The 19689-nt window shown below is 40.9% G+C and overlaps 1 protein-coding gene across 1 annotated transcript in view; it reads right to left on the bottom strand.

The window, feature by feature from the left end:
* The window catches only part of GABRA1 (gamma-aminobutyric acid type A receptor subunit alpha1), a 38974-nt gene extending 19388 nt beyond the window's left edge, over positions 1 to 19586 (bottom strand). Inside the window, exons 1-3 of the mRNA XM_044453791.1 lie at positions 19504 to 19586; positions 15145 to 15257; positions 296 to 363 (exon numbers count right to left, since the gene is read on the bottom strand). Of these exons, the coding sequence (XP_044309726.1) occupies positions 296 to 363; positions 15145 to 15257; positions 19504 to 19577 (255 nt within the window). The 5' untranslated portion in view covers positions 19578 to 19586. The remainder of the gene's footprint in view (positions 1 to 295; positions 364 to 15144; positions 15258 to 19503) is intronic.
* Between the last annotated feature and the right edge of the window lie 103 nt (positions 19587 to 19689).

Raw genomic sequence — 19689 nt, 5'->3', positions numbered from 1 at the left:
ATCTCATCACAGGCAAAGCATCCCTTCTATTTACTACCGCTGCTCCATGTTAGAGAAACTGGTACTGACTGAGCAAGCCAAATGTTCAAAGCATTTCAAATGCATTAAATTGTCTAGGGGTGGCATGGAAGCTGAATGCATAAGTTTACTTAAATATGGAAAAATGTGAAAGTAGTATACTTGTGGAAATCACGTCGGGCAGAAGTCTAAGTGGTGATAGGATAGTGCAAATGTCCACAGCCTTTCCAAGCTTAAGAGAGTTTACGGAATTGAAAGAAGATAAGTCATCACTTACCATATCATGGTCTGAAACGGGCCCAAAGCTGGTGACAAAGATGTCAGTCTTCACTTCAGTTACACGCTCTGATGAAGTAGGAAATTAGAGAGTGAGCACCTACCCGCAGCTTTCCTTAGAACCAAGCACCAAAAACAGAGTCTGCATTGACTTTGACTGGATGTTCTCGAATTAGAGGAGTGGCTAATTAGGTCAATGGCAGAGCATCTACCTTGTACCTGGAAGGTCTCAGGTTCAACTTCCTTTTCCTTGGAAAGATGAAGCAATTGTCTGAGGCAGTAGAAGGGAGCTGCTAGGTTCACAGTAAGGATGTGCTAAATTAGATTTGCAACCCCCCCCCCATGCATATCCTGTGTGCATCTGCAACCAAATGATCCTCAGCCTGCCCTCCTCATCAGGGGGAGGCCCCACAAAGCCCTCAAACTGCACCTTCAGTACAATTTGCTGGTCTTGGGAGTAGTTTCTTGAAATAACAAATGCAGCTGGTATGCAACCTTCTTTCACCCACATCTCTCCTTTAAAAGTCATGTGTATTGTATGCAAGCAATAGCGTGGAGTGATTGTTATGGGCAGTGTACCATTGGGGACTTTGGTGTTCAAAAGGTCAGATTCAGGCATAATTAGAGTTAACTCTACTGAAACCTGTTGGACTTAAATTGGCCATGGTTGAGCTGTTTTTCAAACTATGGTAAATTAATTGGAATTTGATATTAGAATGTTAAAAAATATGTAGTAGGAGGTTGACCCAGTGAATCCAATGTTTGTGATGTTTGATGGGTTTTTTTCTTAGTGTTAGTTTAAAAATTTTAATAAAATATATATTAAAAAAAATTGGCCATGGTTAACACAAGTCTCACTGTGCTCTAACTAAGCCTGGGCCCAACCCAATCATTCAGGATGCTGTGGTGCAAAGTGAAAAAAGAAGCAAGAATTGCAGTATTCACTCTTGGCTTTCTAGGAAGCAAAGACCGATATCATAGTATTCCAGCTGCAGTTATATTGTCATGCAATGCTTGTTGAGAACATTTTTATTATGCATATAGCTGACAGTCATATGAATGATACTGAAAAGGCATTTGGATAGTGGAATTTCGTAATTAGCCATCTAGTGAAATTACGTGGCCTAATCAATTCTACTTAGGAGAATATTAATTGCCATAAAGAAAGGTAAGGATTTTCTTGACATCTAATTGGGTTGGACTTTAATCCTAAAGAGGGTCACAATAAGAATTAACCTCAAAGCAGTGCAAGTGTAAGGTTGCTCCCAAAAGAAATATTCATCCTGAAAAATGAGTTCTAATTTCTTTGCTAAGCCAAATGCTTTGGAATTGAAGGTTGTGCTCTCAAGGTAATTAGATTTATCAATGCCAGGTGGACTAATGGGCTACCTCATATCTTAAATGCAAATGGCTGCATCCCAAATCTGACTAGTCTCCTACCTTTAAATAAAACTTGCCTTGGGATAGGGTGGATTGGAATTAACAAATGGAAGGTGGGTTTTGATGCTTCATCTGACCAATTCTCTGCTTCAGTTGCCCCTACTCCCCACTTGTATCCAAAAAAGAACTTTCCTGGAGTTGAATCTAGCATATTTAACCTTCTAGCAGGACAGGCCCTCTACATGTTCTCCTCTTCCTGCAGTACCTTCCATGTGACTTCCAGAACTGCTTCAGAGAAATGTGGCACCCTTTGGGAGAACATTCTAGATGGGCGGAGGGCTGTAGGAGCATGCATGGGCATGGAAAACCATTACACAAATGGCTTCCTTCCACTGGCAGAAAATCTGTACTGGAACCTACCTATGAAAACAGTCTACCTGCCTTTCGTTATAGAGATATGGGAATAACCACATAGTTAACCAAACTACCACTGGAGAAGTTTCTTATTACTAATTATATCTTGCTTTTCAGGTTGTGGTATGAAAACAGTGTTCCATTAGGTCTACCAAAAGCAATAGCACTGTGGAGTTTATTCCATTCTGAATACTGAAATTGACAGCAACAGCAACAAGAGCCCATAAACTACTCAGAGTTGGTCATTTTGAAGTCTTTGGAAAGTTTCCAACTGTATGAAAATGGCACTGAATCTGATCCCGAACCAAGAGATGGTAGGGTTTAATAGGAACTCGATATAGTGGAACCTTTGAATATGAAAACTCAAGTCTGAAGGTTTTCATTGATGTCATTATTTCTGCAGAAATAGGAAAGATAGCCATATGGCTTCATCATGCTTGGTTTCTCCTCACCTGTTCTCTTAGTTCTCACAAGTTATAAGTCAGTATTTTTGCTGTGCCCCCTTCAGATTGCTATACAAAAACAATAACACTTGAAAGAAAAACGTCAATGTAGAGACAAAGTGTTCTGGCCTGGTCTTGCCTAGTTTTTTTGTGCCCAGATTAGAGTCCTTCCATGCACCTGAAGATGGGACCTTCCACAGTGAGTCAGAAATGGAACTCTAATTGTGGTTCCATACTGCACCTTCCTCCCCATTGTAGCCTCCCAGTGCTCCATCTCTATGGCAAGGGCAAAGAGGGTTGGGTACTACTGAGACGCAATTGACCTCTATTACAGTGAGGTCTTTGCTGGATTGACTCAGAAATAAGTCCAATTTCCAAAATATTCCTTGGAAATCATGCTTAGAATTTTAGACTTCAGTCAGCCAAGCTCTCTATCCCTTTGATATGGTTTAAGGATTCTGCAACATAGAAACTTCTCTTCATCATTTCCTGAAATGATTTCCTTCACCTGACCCACTTTTTTAATCACTTGTTTGCTGAATCTGACCTTTTCCTTCTTTTGCATTGGAACGCAGCTTGTAAAAGTCATATGAAAATAAAGCTAGAGCTACTACACTGATCTGGGCAGCTTCCAGGTAGTGGGTTTCTAGCAGGCTCAGTCAGAAGGTGTGATGCTACAGTTCTGTTTCTTTCCCCACCCAGATTTTCTGCACTACGAAAAATAATGTGGGGAAATCATGAGAAAGCCCAGGAGCATGATGAATGGAAAAGAGCAACATTTCTTCTCTCCCTCCCTCCCTCTCTCTGTCACACACACACACACACACACACACACACACACACACACCATGAGGTAGGGCAATTACACAATAAAAGTCTCCTATAGAAGCATCCTTAGTTCCAAATCTTTAGTGGTTCTCTACGACCCAGCCATGATTTATGTTTGTTTATTTGATTTATATCTCACCTGTTTTCATACAAAGATCTCAAGGTGGCTTGCATCATTCTCCTCCTCCTGCTCTGTTTTATCCCCACAACAACAGCCCTGTGAGGTAGGTTGGGCTGAGAGCCCATGACTGGCCCAAAGCCACCCAGTTGGCTGCATGACCAAGCAGGGACTAGAACCCAGGTCTTCAGAATCCCAGTCCTGTGCTCTTAACCACAACACCATACTAACCAGTTATTTAAGTCCTACTATATCGTGTGTGTGCTTTAGAGGCATTACGCATGTGTGGCAGGCTTGTATACATGTATGAAATTCCCCTTTGGGTAGGTTTGGTGATGGGATGAAGCGGAGGATGTCAAAATGTCCTTCCTCGCTTTAGCAGGTCTGCTTATTTTTCCACGGGAAAGAGATTAATATTGGGGAGCTGAGCTGAACACGTTTGTGCAACTGCTGCAGTTTTTCCTAACATCCAAAGGGAGGGCAGGGCAGGGGTCTGCAGGGAAAGAGGCTCTTTACTCCCCCTGCTTTCACATCTTGCCTTCTCATCTGCTCGAGGCACACAGCTTAGATAATGAACTGCTGGCTGCTGGCTGCCATCTGCCATCCAGCAAGCAAATATGGAAGCGTTTCTCACCCTCACTCCAGCCACGCTGCGGAGGGGAAGGCACAGGCAGGGGGTGTCTCCATGTTTGCTTCTAGGCTGCTATCACAAACTTTAAGCTAAATGCAGTGGCAGAAGATTGAGGGGTGTGAGTGGGTGACACAAACACCATCCTTCCCTCTCCAGAAAGGTGTTTTTCTCTCTTGCTCTCTCTTCTTTCTGTCCTCCCAATAAAATGTGAATAAGATTAGCCTTGGTAATTCCACAATAAATGCTGGTCTGGAAGCAGTCCAAGATTTTATTTATGCTTTTGGTGAAGAGCGCTCAATGTTATGAGTTCCACATACAATCTGAAGTGGAACTGCCCCGTGGCAGGTATCTCCCACCTTGGAGAGAACAAGCCTTCATTCGAAGCATTGTTCCTCTTTTGGCAAATAGGAGAAGCCTTGGGTCCAGATGTTCTCTCCATCTGGGGGGGAGGGGGGTTGATATGCTAGCTTTTACACGATACCACTATGCTGCATCTAAAAATGTTGGCTTTTCCTTTGGCAGTGGCTCTGGCCCTCCCATGGGTCAGGTGATGGCCCCGCTTATTTGATAACTTTCAGTGTCACTTCACACAGTCACTAATCCAGCACTCCAATTTACATAGCGAAGAGTTATGCAACCACTTCCTCCACCCACCCCAATGCACAGAATTTCATGTGCAAGGTGAATCCCTGGCAGCCGGATTCATACCTTTTCGGGCTGAATCATCAAACAAACTGGGCCATGTGTACTGGCCTCCATGTGTAGGGTGAGCTTCATGGATGGCTTTATCTGGATGATGGAACGGACAGTCTTCTGCTGCCTGCCCATGAAGGAAACTGAGATGCTGTAGCAGAGAATGTGCACCCCACCACACCTCAGGTGACCTGCAATAGCATGACATTAAGTGGCCTTGCTAGTATGGCTGCTCTAGGGTTCAAGGCTCAAGTGGCAGGCCTGTTGAATTCAGAAGGACTAAATAAGGTTACTGAACACGCCTGCATTCTCGAAAGACAGCTCAGAATGCCAGAGGCTTGGGATGCTCATCCATGTCAGGCGCAGGCAACTTCGATGGGCTGAGAGGTCACATTGTCCCCTGGAACCCACACAAGTAGTTGGATTCCCAGCAGAATTGCTGGAAATTCGGTGACAACAGTGGAACCAGCCACCTAGAGAGGTGGTGGGATGTCCCACACTGGAGACATTCAAAAAGAAACTGGACAGCCATCTGAGTGGGATGGTGTAACTTGGTGTCCTGCAACAGCAGGGGGTTGGACTCGATGGACTTCATGGTCCCTTCCAAGTCTTGTATTCTATGATTCTATGGCATCCTGGTAACAGAAGGGGGCATGCAGGGGGGTCACAAGCCCCCCATGGTGACTGGATGTGGCTCATGGCCCATGTGTTGACCATCCTGCATCCGTTTTAAGGCAGGTTGATTGTTGGGGTTCCTTGTTTTGCGATAATGCCTATAAATGCGATAAGAGCCTCAAGCAATGACAATATACTGAGCCACACCGCTGCAACACTGTACCAAATCTTTCTATGAACATCCTTCTGGCTACAGATTACATTATTGCCATGGCATTCTTTTTTTGCCCTGTCTGAATAGCCAGCTTCCATGATTTTGTTTCTGCCTTTTGTTGGTTTTTAATAATTCTTGTGCACGAACTAGGGACGATCCCTTTCACAAACCTGAGGGTCTCAAACAAACAAAACAACAAAAAACTCAGTTTATTTATCTCTCTTGCAATTAGATGATTCAGCTGTGCTTTGTTAGATGCTTCAAAAATAATGAGTCATTTTACCCAGAAAAAAATTACTTTCAGAAATTGACTCACATAGTTGGAGTATTGATTTACAATGAAAAACAACTTTTTTTTAATTTTAGCTTCACTAATCATATAAAGGGTTCACACTATTTTCCCACCCACAGAAGTACCCTATCCTTCCAAGGTAAGGTATTCTATTTTCTCAAAATATCTAGCAAGATTAATATGGTGTATTAGACGGAGAGAGAAGGTCATCCAGTAAGCTCAAAGTCTAGAGGAATTTAAACCAAGTCTCTTTGGTCACCCTCCACATCACTTCCTCACTAGATGAGTGGAGATTAACTCATTAGTGGGTTTGGATCCAGCCATCACATGAATAAGATGTAACTTCCCCCATCTTCTCCCTCTGCAGCCCCACATGCATGCAACATACCTGCTTTGGAGGGTCTCCCAAACCTCCAGAGAGGTACCAAAATAGATGTATGGGGGCTAGTGTGGGAGAGGAAAATTCATTCTACCTGTTACCCCTTCCACTGGCAAAGTAACACCATCAGCCACTACCCCAGGTAATACCAAGAGCAAAGGCCAGTGAAGCAAAGGGTGGTTTTTGTTTTTAACCCATGCTTCACAGAAGAGAAGGAAATGATGTTAGCTATGTCTACCCTCTTCTTGCAGCTGAATGTCTATGTGGGTGGTGTACTTGTCTTTGCAGTCGTTCTCATTCTCCCAATTGTAGAGTCAGTGTACATAACAAGCTAAGATCATAGATTGTTCTGACAACTGACACTGAGAGTGAATTGCGCTGCACAGATGCACACTTAGCGCTCAATGCCTGTAACATCAAGTGAGGACTTACATATGTGAAAGGACCCATCATAGCTCAAAGCCTACAGAGCTTTCATCTCATTGGCATCACGTCAAGCTCAACCCTTTCCAGTCAAGGCAATCCGTGCTTCCATGTAGTGACTTAAATTGTTTGGCAATGAGACAGCGTCTCCCTGCCGCCTCGTGCACTCGTTATTGCGAAAGAGGTCCACCCAGAAAGGTGCAGTAGTGGGCCAGCAACTTCTGTCCCTGTGATCACACAACTCTCTTGCCCATCTCCAAAGTCCACACATTACCAGTGGATCTCTGGACTAGAAGGACTCTGTATGCAGGAGCTTCCTGTCTACAATGTCTGTGCCTGGCAGATGAGTGTTACCTGGCTTGGCCATAGAAATGTGGGACCTCAAGGAGGATACAGCCCTATCAACCTTTGCTATGTGCAGAGCCGTTCACGCCATGAATGCAAGAATGAGGCTGGCAAGTATTGAACCTGTCTTTGTAAACAAGGCTTTATATTTACTTTAGGGGGAAAATGTGGTCATTTTTGTCCACTTGAGGTTCCTCTAAAGGATGAGCAAGTCACACGATCAGCACCAAGGGTCACCCCATGAATATATTAGAGAGGTGGAATACTTGCTTATTTTTATATAATCAGTAAAGAGATATGATCAAGAGATTAGCAAGCAACCATTATGCAATTATTCTTTAATATTATTCTGAAACTGTTATCCTTGTGCTGGGTTCGGTTGTGGGGGACTGTGCCTTATTATATTTATTCTAGGAAGTGTTTTGAATTGCTTAAGAGCTGTACCCCCTTTTAGTCTTTCTTCGAAAGACCCACTTCAATGAATTTGATTTCAGATGGGCCATGACCAGATTCAGTCCTATGTGTTGGAGAATGCTCAGTGCTTTTGAGGATTGCATTGTGATCATGGCTTGTTTAAAACAGGATGTATTAACTTTGCTGCAGCCCGCCACCTATTGCAGCAGTATTACTGACACCATAGCATCAAATGCAACAATATGGTTTCAAAACATTCTGTTTGAATTAATGATGGCTTCAGACTTGTTTTATTTCTAGGTGAAAGTATCATTTTTTAGCATTTGTTACCCTCCCATTTCTGAAACTTATTTCCATAATGTATGGAATTTATGAAGTTTTATGAACTTCTTCTGTCTTGCCCACATCAAGAAACTCTGGTGGGGGAGGGGGTTCTAAATAGCATTGCAGGAGGGAGTAAATAAAACATTTGCATCACTCGTCCATAATTCTGTGCTCAGGCAGTCTTCATTCACGACAAAGTGTGAATTCAGAGACTTCCCTCCTTTTTACCAAAACTGACTCTTTTTGTTTTATTCTTACATGGGGGTGCAATTTTACCCCTATTTGAATAGCTGAGACAACTCAAAACCATGTCCGTAAAGGGACTGGATTCAAAGTGACCCTGCCAAGTGCTGTTTCAATTCACTAGTTACTCATCGTAGCTAACAATGCTTAGCTCAGAGCCTGTTCTTGAGAAAGGAGCAAGGAAAATTAACAAAAAATCATTTTGCATATTCTCATAATGTACAAATTATAGCACACGTGATGGGCAGCAGTGAAGTGGATCTTCATTCATTCCCATCCCTACCAGCTCATACCAGCCAGGGCAAAAGGTTAGCTAGCAGGCTCAGGTTAGGTCCATCCAGTTGATCCAAATCCAGATCCTCCTCATACTCTGTTCTGGGGGTTTGAGGAACATTCCACCTGTTATTGTTAGTGGAAGTGCCTCCACCAACAGCCTTCCACCTACCTGGGCCCAGAGGAAACAACTGTCCCACTGGCCACCACATACGGTTCCAAAGACATTGCTTGCTTGTTGGTTGGTTAATCAGCCTAGTTTATTATCCCATAACTGAGCTGCTTTAAGTAAATATAGAAACAAGGGATGGCTACTGGATGTCTTTTCTATTCCCACCCAAACACAGTGAGTGTTGCCTATTTAAGTCCACAAAAAGAAAACACATCTCAAGATGCTAGAAGAATAACTTTATTTTTATGAAATCCCAATGAATTTTGGCCCAGATTTTCTTTAGGGCCTTCTTTGGGGAATTCTTAAAAATAGCTTTCAGAGAACTTTGCAAGACGATTTTCATACACCTGGTAAGTGGCAAGTTATACAAAAATCTTAGCAATGCAGACTACCCAATAAAGCCAAAGAATGTTTTATTACCGATTGCATTTATTCTGTTTTGTTCAGGACTAGGCTATAGCCATGGCTTTGCAAAGCAGGACAAGCATCACTTGTACTAAAATGCATTCCACCCCACAGATATGGTGAAAGGATTTGATCATCGCAAACTTTAGCTTTGCCCTGTCTTTACTTTCTGGACTCCAGAGCTAGTTGATCTGAAACTCTATTTTCACTTGCTTACATAGGTGGAGAGCTGAGGGAGAACACCATGAGAGGCAGGTGAGCAAGAAGGTTGCAATGCTTAAGAGCAGCAAGTCCAGGGGACACTTGCCACTGGGCTCCTGCTAGAATGTGGGCTCTTGGGAGCTGCTCCACCCATGCCTACCCTTGGAAAACCAAAGAGGGCAGTTCTTTCCATATTGGCTGAAAAGTAGAGCAAGGGCTCCTCTTTCAGACTTCCAGGCCTGAGGTTGCAGCACCTCAGAGCCAAAGCTCCGAGCAATCCTATGCTCTCCACCAGGTGACTTTATGAAGCCATAGAGCGAACCCTCTGTGAAATAATTCCTGCTATGCTGCTGCTTTGAAGTCCAGTGACTATCACTGCCCTTGTTTAGTAGTGAAAGAGACATATCATAGTTTGTTGGTCTTATCTTTGTTCTCTAGCTTCATTGTGCCCGTGAGCTGTTCCAGTTTTCTTTTAGGTTTAAGTAGATATTATAATGTAGAGTTGGAAGGCGTTCGTTTGAATCTACAAATATATTCCGTATGCCAAACTCCCCACAATAATGACAAAACAGTGGGTTGTCTGATATCATTCTTAGACTGAGCTACCAGAGAATGACCTTCACCAGCTGTTGTGTCTTTCAAGAACAAGAATATATAACTTAGAGCTAATTCAAAGGGAAAATGGAAAACAATATCCAAATTTGATCAAGGGTCAGAATTTCTCCAGTGAGATCATTCTCACAACTGCTAGGAATGCTTCTCCACAAATCTACACATTTACAAACCTATACATTGGCATGGTTCATATGGCAGAGCAACTCAACCTGGGTTAATCAAACCTCAAAGTGCCCCAGTTCATGCCAGTCACTCTTAGGAATATGCAACCCTACCTGGGGGTGGGGGGGGTTGGGGTTGCATATTCAACAGTTTTTAAATTATCCACAGTATGTTCTAGGGTTATGCAAGGGTTGTTCATCCATCTAATACCCCCCACCTACTGGGTTCACAAGATACAACATCTTCCAGTTAGGACCTGAAAGTTCATAACGGTGACCAGCATGCACCCCAGTTTTTAAAGGGTTAATTAACCCAGAGTAGGCTGTTGTGTCACGTGACCTGGCCTACCAGAGAGCTCTGCAGAGCCTGTCTTGGCTCCTGCAGGCATGTACACAAAGGCAGACAGATCCACAAACTAATGCATATCCTTCTCATGCTAGCCAGAAAAAAGAAGACAACAGTGGTTGATGTGCAACATTTCTGCAATTCTAGTGTAAATAATTCTAATGCAATAAGGATGCAGTGTCTCCCTCGCACAACCGGAAACCAGCTTGTGCTGGACACTGACTTGTCCCATTTTAGAAGAGCGAATTCAAGCTAATACATGAGCTTGGGTTAGGAAGCACTTGTCCACCACTGTATTAGTGTTCATTTCCACTAGTGCCAGGTGCTTAGACCTGATGGAGTGCCAACTGTGGATACTCCCCACTATTTATATGGTAAGCTTAAAGCCATATAGACAAAGAATGGAGAATTATGTTTGTTGCAGCATGTACCCCTGCAAAAGGTTGTGATATGCTGTCTGATTTTTAGGAATGTTAATAACCATGCCAGACAAATCTGCCTGGGGGTGCGGGTGGTCCAAACATCTTCCAAACTTCTTGAAGTATGGGTCAATTCTGAAATAAATCTGGATTGAGCTGGAGAGGTTTTCAGGCTCTGTGCAGTAATAGTAAAGTAATGGTAAGAGTATAATAATATCTGTGTATTATCAGAATCTAATGTGTACCCAACCCAACACAGGTGGGAGAGGTCTGTTCATTCTTAGTATTTCTCTAGTCTAATTGACCAGTGAATCACTGGAATAGAGATAGCCCACACCATGATGACATAGATTCTCAGCATTTCAATTAATGTACTGGAAAGCCCTTTTAGAAGCAAAGACTCTATTTTGGTTACCATATTGCTAAAGAAGGCAAGGATCATGATCCAATTAAACCCACTTCTATGTATTACTTTTAGGGCACAATCCTATGCATGTTTACTCAGAATTAAGCCCTACTCCATGTATGCTGAGATAAGGATTGCAACTTTTGAGTTGGAGCCAATATCTGCTTTCCACAAGAGGATAGATATCTTGTGGTATCCTGTGGAATAACTATCTTAAGGCATGCATAAGGTGCCATCATCTTCGGTTTCTTGGCTCCCCACCACCACACACCACTGTTCATTGCTTTCGACAAGCTCACTTCACCTTCAATAGCATTTTCTGGGGACTCCTGTTGAATGGAGCAAGGAAGAAATCTGCTTCTGCTGGTGCAAATTAGTTCTGCCTAAATCTGGATGAAACCATATATTATCAAAACTGATCAGATGTTGCTCGGTAAATGCCATTCTATTTTCTTAGATCCTGACAGCAAGGACTAAAAATGCTTTGGGAGCCATTTTCCATGTTCAAAATTGTGTTTGCAAAATACTGTGCTAGTCTTTCCTGACATTCTGGAGTAATGCCACTCTTAAGCATCCGTTTTAAATGGATCGTTCTCAGATGCTTACAGTGCACCCTTGGCATGCTGTGCTGCAGCACCTTTCTCTCTCCCTGAGCACCCATCCATTGGCATCGGGGCAGTGGCTGAAGTGCTAGGAGGTAGGAAGTGCTAAACGTAAATAGGTAGGATGAAGAGGGTTCTGATAAAAACTGGATGTTATAATTTCAAAATGGAGAAAACCTTTATTGCTTGCTTCTTTGTCTGTTTCTCCTTCCCACTTTCACGTGGGGGAGTCCACAGTGCAGCCAAACTCCTTCTCTCTCCCTGGCAGAGCATGCAGGCTCCTCTCACTCCCCATCTTAAGAATGGACCCAGCTGCAAGCTCCCAGCTTTGAGCATCAGCTAGTCCCCATGCCCACCACCCTACACAGCTCCCATTGAAGCCACTTTGTTTAACATTTGCTTAGTGAAGATGCTGCAGAACTTGAAAATCTGCATGCTATTTTTGCCTGGACCTAAGGAAGAAATTGCCCTGGTGCAGATTCCTGAATAATTGCAGGGCTTTGTGTGTAGCTGCTTCACATTTCTGTATTCTGTTCTAGAAGCAATTGACTATTCTATATCTCCCCCTGCTTCTCCTTTTAATGGAGGAGATGTATGTAGGGCGTGCACCTTCCCTGGGTACTCCTCTATGCACTGGAGAGCCTAATTCTGTCTCTACAACCTTGAATATGGAGCTTATTCTCTCCTGCCAGCTTCCAGATGATTTTCATTGCATGACATTCTTCTCTGGTCCTTCCTTGCTACTATAGTGTAGAAAGCATTATTCTCAATCTGAATTAATAGAGGCACAGCTAATATTTGAAACTCTAGCATGAAATGACATTTTTATTTCCTTTTGCATCCAAGTGCAAATCCCATACACACACCATATAGATTCTTGTTAGCACTTTAAATTGCGACCAATAAAATATGCCATTTCTCAAAGTCAGAAACCTCATGCTCTGGCTTAAATGTCGTACTACCAAATGCATGGACTTTCCACATTATGTAAAAGGTTGTTCTGCTCTGTTCTGTCTTGTTTAGAGTGGGGCGTATTCAAGTGTCATGCTGCACATGGCTACCGACTGCCACTGTTGCTGCATACGCCCCTGCAAAGGTTGAAATCGGGAATGCTGGTCAGTGGTGATGCCTGCCATGATTAGACTTAATGATGAATGGAACCAGATGCATATTTCCCATCAACCCCTATTCTGATGGCTTGGGGGTGAAGCTGGGGCATACTTGGCTGCGTACTAAGATGGCCCCATCACAGATAATCTACCTGGAACCATCTGCTCCCTCCCAAGCCAAGGGAGCAGGTCCATTCCCTACCATCACCACCACAATCACCACCAGCAGCTTGCATTTTAATAGCATTTCAAATGGCACCAAGTGCCCCCTCCCTGAAAGAGACTAGACATGGGCACTAAACCGTGGTGTGTTTTTTTCTTTTTTCTTTTCTTAACACTGAGATGGAACTAGATCTTTGCCTACTGCATTCAAGTGCTACAAGCCCTCACCACAAAGGCTGATTGAAATCTACCAGCGTATTCATAAAGGATCGTTTTTTTAAAAAATTGGGATATTGTTCCTGTGATAACATGAAAGCAAATATTATCACAGTAAGTGAATAAAGGATTACTTGCTTTGTTACATATTACTTTCAAAATTGTATTCAGAATCCTCAGTGCAGGACAATCCTTTGTTTTCTTGTGATTCCATCTGCCGAATAATCAGCTAAACAATACTGAAAAGTTTCAAGATAATCATCACCAAATTCCATATCATTAAACCAACAATTTCATTCTATGTGTATTGTAGACACACGTACTGGATAGAAAGGGAAAGAACTATAGCTGGTTAGATGAGAGGAATGACAGAGATCATTTTCACCAGTTCCCCATTCTCCATAGTCCCCATTCCCTTGTATCCCCCAACGACAGCTACTACACTACTCTGGAGCATCACCAGCACCTCTGGAGCAGAAGCGGGATGCTTGGGCAGACAAATAAACTGGTAGCAGTAGCTTCTGCCCATTCTTTTCCAGCAAGAGTCTGATGAGATCCACTCAAAAGAACTCTGCATCCAAGCCACTGTCTCCCCAAAGCATTGGAAATTACTCAAGGAAAAATAAAAAACCCACAGCTTTGGAAGCATGTTCAGCTCTCTGCCACTTCCACAAATAGCCCTTTTTTCAGATCGCAGCAATGATCTTAAGCCTCTGGAAGTTCATACGATCTTGGAATTCGGACAACAAATTTTAAATGTCATTCACATGGAGTTTGTACAAAGCGGCATTTCAAAAACTAATAACATCACCAGGTCAAAACTGTTTGCAACAACATTTAGGCAGCAATTTTATATGAATTTACTAGGAATAAGTCCTGTTGACCTTAGTATGGATTATTGTAAATAAATATTAAAGGATTGTCATATTAGTTAGTCTTGGATGCATCATATATGCCCACCAGAACATCTATTTGCACAAACCAAAAGAGATGCTCCTGAGTATCATGTGGCCATCACATGTAACTTTTGCTGCAATGTGAAAAACTACAGATATAAGCAGAAATCAGGATCGTTTCCAGCATAAATTGTAGCAAATCTCTGCAAGCTCCTTCTGGATACCACAGTAAAATTTATCAGTATGTTATTTATACAAAAAATACCTTTTCTGTCCTATGAATGCTGAGGTCTAAAACGCTTTATAATGAACATTGGCGAGAGTATTTTGCATCACATGCTAATAACATCTTTAGCAGCTTTGGGTGTTCATGATATACCTTGATGCAGGAAGCGCAATTTGCTTCTATTGGCATAGTTGGAAAAGCATGAACCTACTTTTATTTTGCCAATCTTTTATCAGTAGTAATATCATCACCTTTATTTTTTCATATTATAAGGATGGTGTGAAACCAAAAATGCCAATTTTGGCTTTTGGCAGTCCAAACTTAGTTCATCTAAACAGGTGCTCTTTAAAACAATTTATCCCACTTCTATCAAATGGATTAAGCTCCCAGTTGCAAACAGGATTGTATGCCCCGTAGGACCTATTCCCACATTAATATGCTTATGATTATTCTTTCCATTTTCAACCTGAGTTTAATCCGGGATGAAGGTGGCAATCTTGGTTAATGAAAATATTCTGCTCTTTAATGTTCTGATACAGCATTTGTGATGGAAAACCAGAATTTCACTGGCATTGGCATATGCATACATATATTTCACTGGCATTGTATATGCACACAATAAGTAAGTTCTATTATGTTCAGAACTGAAAGAGAATGAAGGAAACACATTTATTTAGCTTTGGATAGTGTCATTTTTCTATATGTTGAGAAGCATTTAAATGGCAAGAGGTTTTGGAAACTCCTAATGGGATGATTCAGCTCTTCTGTGTTGTCTATTGATTTTATTTCTTATAAGTTTATAGTAGATTAAGATACATGTAAAAATAAACATTCATTTAATCATTTGTGTTCTAAAGGCCAATTCAGAAATACAACAGTGCGTACCTCCTAATCCTGGTCTCAGGCGGTTATCGTAACCATCGAGTAAACGGTCCAGGATTCGAGTGAATATTGTTGTGTTGTCCTTAATTTCATCTTGTAAGGAAGTTTGTCCATAGCTGAAAAAAACAGTGCTGTTAACATTATGAACCATTAATCCACCAACAAACCTACAGAATCATAATTCTGAAATCTGCTTAATCTTGCTTATGCTGATTTGTAGATGCAAAATCTCTTCCATCAAGCCAGATTATGGCAGCATTATAAGATCTTTTCTCCTACATATTTCCTTTTTAAGGTATATACATTCATTGAAAAGCTCAGAAATGGATAATAAGATAGAATTGAGGCCATTATTGTTTACCCCATCAATCAGATTTGCAATATTTCTGCTTTCCAAACTGAGGGTCTGCTGATAGCAAGACAGTGAATTTCCCTTATGCACCCTCCAAAAACACTTTGCTATAGAGTGAAATGAAACATGAAATGCCTCTGTAAGTGATTTAGTAAATAAGGCAAAAGAAATCTAATGAGAAACATATCCATTGGAAATGCATACCACTGATTTCAAGTAAGGACATTCAAAATAGCAACCAAAGATATGGTCTCCATGCTGGATAGCTTTTGGCACCTCAATAAAAGGTATATTCATTTTTACTTTGTTATTTTGTAACTTCTGTTGTAAACTGCCCAGAGTTTTGGCTATGGGTGGTACAGAAAAATTATAATAAATAAATAAATACACAACCTACTTAAACTTTCTAAATACTAGTTAACCATTATTTACTATTTAATACTTTCTAAATATTATTGACTCTGTTGCTTTGAAAGAAAGCCCAGAAAGAAACCCCTGCAGTATTTCCTGTTGAGCAGGATTTTTTAAAAGAGATTTTCTACCTTTTTCTCACATGCATTCTGGTAGATAAATACATCTCTGTACCCAGCATACCTGGCTGCAGGTGGAATGGTACCACTCTAGCAATTCAAGTGCAATAATATGGTTTTCCAGTTTATGCAGCAATTCTTAGGATCAGGCCATTAAAATTAGTCTTGAATATCAACATAATTTCCAAAATGTCCGCTGAGAACCAGTGTGTTAGAATGGTTATACAGACCCCTTTATACCGCCATATGGTTTGTCGTGTGTGTGTGTTTGTGTATAAAAAAATATATTCTCGTAGCCAATGGTTTATGAGAATATATCCATGGCTATGAGCTACGCTTTGGCCCTTTCCTCAAACACCTGAAGTTCTTGTCATTAAGAAAGTGTTTCCCTTTCTTCCCTTTCAAGTACAAGTCATTCTGTTTTCTTCTAATCACCTATCATGGTTGTCTTGGAGCCAAATCTTGGAGTCCTTTTCCTGCCCTTTAACAAGGAAAGTTCCTATTTGCAAAGTGGGATATCTGCCAGTGTAAACTCAGCAGGACTTAGCCCTTGAATCCCAAGATACTTTCCTTTCCATCACTTTGTCACCTGCATCGTTTCTGAATCAGCATTCTTGGGTATCTGATGTGATGTGATTAACAAACGCATTTCCCTTTGAAATACCTGTCAACCATATTTCTTCTTCAATGTTAGCAGGAAGAGTATTTCTTTCAGTTATACTTATTCTATCCAGTAACTATCACACTCAAGGAATGAGTTATGCAATACTAAAGTTATCACTGAAACAACAATCTATATAAGTTGTTTGCATAAAAGATGGGGAACAGCCAGTTCAACCTGTTTTATAGGTGAAAAAATGGCAATGGCATTTCAAATAGATTTATTTTCCTGAAAGAAAATCTCAAAACAGCAGCATTTCTTTTATGCGCGTAAATGCAATCATCACTCACATCTCTTCAACCTATTACATCGAAAGTCTGTAGAATGTGCTTATATAAGTGTATAGATGTGTGATAATTACAGTTAATTGATTTTCTCTTTCTAAAGGTGTACAACAATTCCTGTCATAACCACAACTTTGCAAATGGAAGGACAGTCACAGTGATTTTTAAACATCATAGAAGCTTTCCTGTTTCTTGGAAATGCAAAAGATGTTATGGAACAAGAGTGCTTATCTATATAATGTCTTAATCAGCATTTAAGGGCCACTTCCCACATGAAAATAAGGTGAGTCCCTGATGGGTCAGGCCACATCAACTGTGTCTTTCTGTAACATTTGAAAGTCATTTGCGTTCCAGCAAACAGACCCTAAACATGTCCTCAAGAGCCACGACTGGCGGAGCTTGCCATGTGATTTCAGACACACAAAAGCTTTTCAAATGTTTTAGACATGATGCAGTCAAACTCACACAGAAACACAGCAAAGACAGACTTTTCCTGAATACATGGATGGCACTCTGGACAGTAGCAATTTCCAGGTGTCTTGTGCTTTTGTACAAGGCTGTATTATCCATAAAAAGGAGGATTTCCAAAGTGTTTCTCTGATGCACATGCCATTACATTAAATGACAACACCATCCTTTGAAAACTAGACTGATTTTTATTAACTCTACTGCAGTGGAATATATCTCAGTTTGAAGGTGGGTTACAACTATGAGCACAATCCAGAACAAATGCACTTGTAAATGTATGTATATGCTTGAGGAGAGAAGAGCAACATGATATACCAGTGCAAATACAAAGAAGACATACTTAATTATACGTTTTCCTGAATGTGATGTTTTTCATATGCCAGCTCAAATATCTGGCTGTTTTTCCAACTGAACACTCTGCCAAGTAGCCATGACCTTCTCCATGAAAGCATATAATATTAACATCAGCACTTTTACCCCGTAACAACACATTGGAAGTGTAAAACTACCAATGTTTTATCATTTCAATTTATCTCTGGGACAAGTAACCAGCCTCCACAAAACAAAAGCATCTAAGTAGCATTATGAATACTACTGTAAACAGAAACCATACATTCCATTCCATTCTGTATTTTTGATCTGTTGGTCGTAAGAGGAGCTCAAACAAGGATGTGCAAACATTTTATCTGTGAAATGATGGCTTTTCAACATGTACTTTCAACATCTTAAGGGAAAAGTCAATTGACCATGTTTGTGGTTTTACGCTAAACAACTGTATAATAAAACACTGTGCACTAACTCCATCTACAGGTCATTATAATAGTGACACCTAATATAATTTTTCAAAAGCCAGAAAATGCTTCTTGATTTGCACTTCCAAATCCACAATTCCAGTCAAGCCTATATGTCAGTATATGGCAGTGAGGAGACAACAGAGTTGAAAAAGCTCCCCATGGATCAATCCCCACATTCTATTTATTTCTTTTCCTTTTCTTTAGGCATTAATGTAGCCTTCCATTCTATCATCGCTCATCAGCTACACAACTTAGTCACGCACATCTTTTGTTCATATGCCTGATTCTCCTGTCCTCCCAGAAGAAATGTTTACACTAAATTTGGTGATCCTCTGCCATTCCAATCATTCATACAAAAACATATTGTTATTTATGTATGTGTTTGATGTAAATATGATTGCTGAATAAAGGAAAGGGAATCAGGAGAGTTCAAGAGTCAAAAGATAGTTTTCAGAAAAAATGTTTGCCATAATGTGCATTTCAGATTAAAAATTATGTTTCCAATGGTACATTAATCCATTTGATTCATTATTGATAGATTGGCAGTATCTATGAATTGTCCCTCCACCATTCTGCATGCTTGAATCATACTTTGCATTTCAGTGATGTGGCCGCTAATACTTGTGGCCCTGGGTGGTATCCTCATCATGCATGTCCTCACGTGATCCACAATTATCTATTAACAGATGCAGTATATGGGCAGTGCTGTTCATGTTTTCAAATTCAATGCATTTTCACAGTCTGCCCTCATGAGTAAGCTCTGCTTTAATGATCAAGTATTTAACAAGCAATGATCCACCCTAGAGTCTGGGTCTCACTAATCTGAATGAATGCAGAAGATAAAATGAAGAAATTACCATATATTGCTAAAATAATGTTGTTGGGGGGGTTCTCCACCTTTTTCCTAGGCAGAATAAATTCTTGTAAAATTCTCCTGAAAGAGGACTATTTCTGACTGCATTTAAATCATTACTCTAAAATTATTGTGGATAGTCTTTGCTGAACTATTTCTGAACACCAATTGCACTAAAGATGTTATGCAAACAAACTGCAGTTTTATTTCAATCTTCTCGTATTTTGATTTAGCTGGGATTTGAGTGGGATTAACTTCCCCCAAATACAATTAGTAGTAGCCCAGCCCAGGCGCTGCTTGTTTCTTATTCTCTTGTTGTGAGCAATAACAAAAGAGTTCCAAACCGATATGTGCATGTGGTTTGGGGCGGTTGTGTGGTTGTTTGTTTGGTTTTTTTTTTAAAAAAAGCTCTTTTCCCACCTTCTTCCAGTTAGTGTGCTCATAAGGAGAATCCAGGCCCAAAGGCGGTCATAGAGAAGATGTGTCATCTTCATGGTAGATTATGGAAGCTGAAAATAAAATACAAACACAGGTAAGCATTGCTTGTTTAGAAAGACTGCTTGAAAATACAACAGGTCTGAAAGAGCTTCAGATGGTTTTGCTTGA

Source organism: Varanus komodoensis, unplaced genomic scaffold (genome assembly GCF_004798865.1).
Source record: "Varanus komodoensis strain SLA01 unplaced genomic scaffold, ASM479886v1 scaffold7_1, whole genome shotgun sequence".
Classification (NCBI taxonomy): Eukaryota; Metazoa; Chordata; class Lepidosauria; order Squamata; family Varanidae; genus Varanus; species Varanus komodoensis.
The sequence above is the reverse complement of the archived record's forward strand: the minus strand, read 5'-3'. Positions and strand labels throughout refer to the sequence as shown.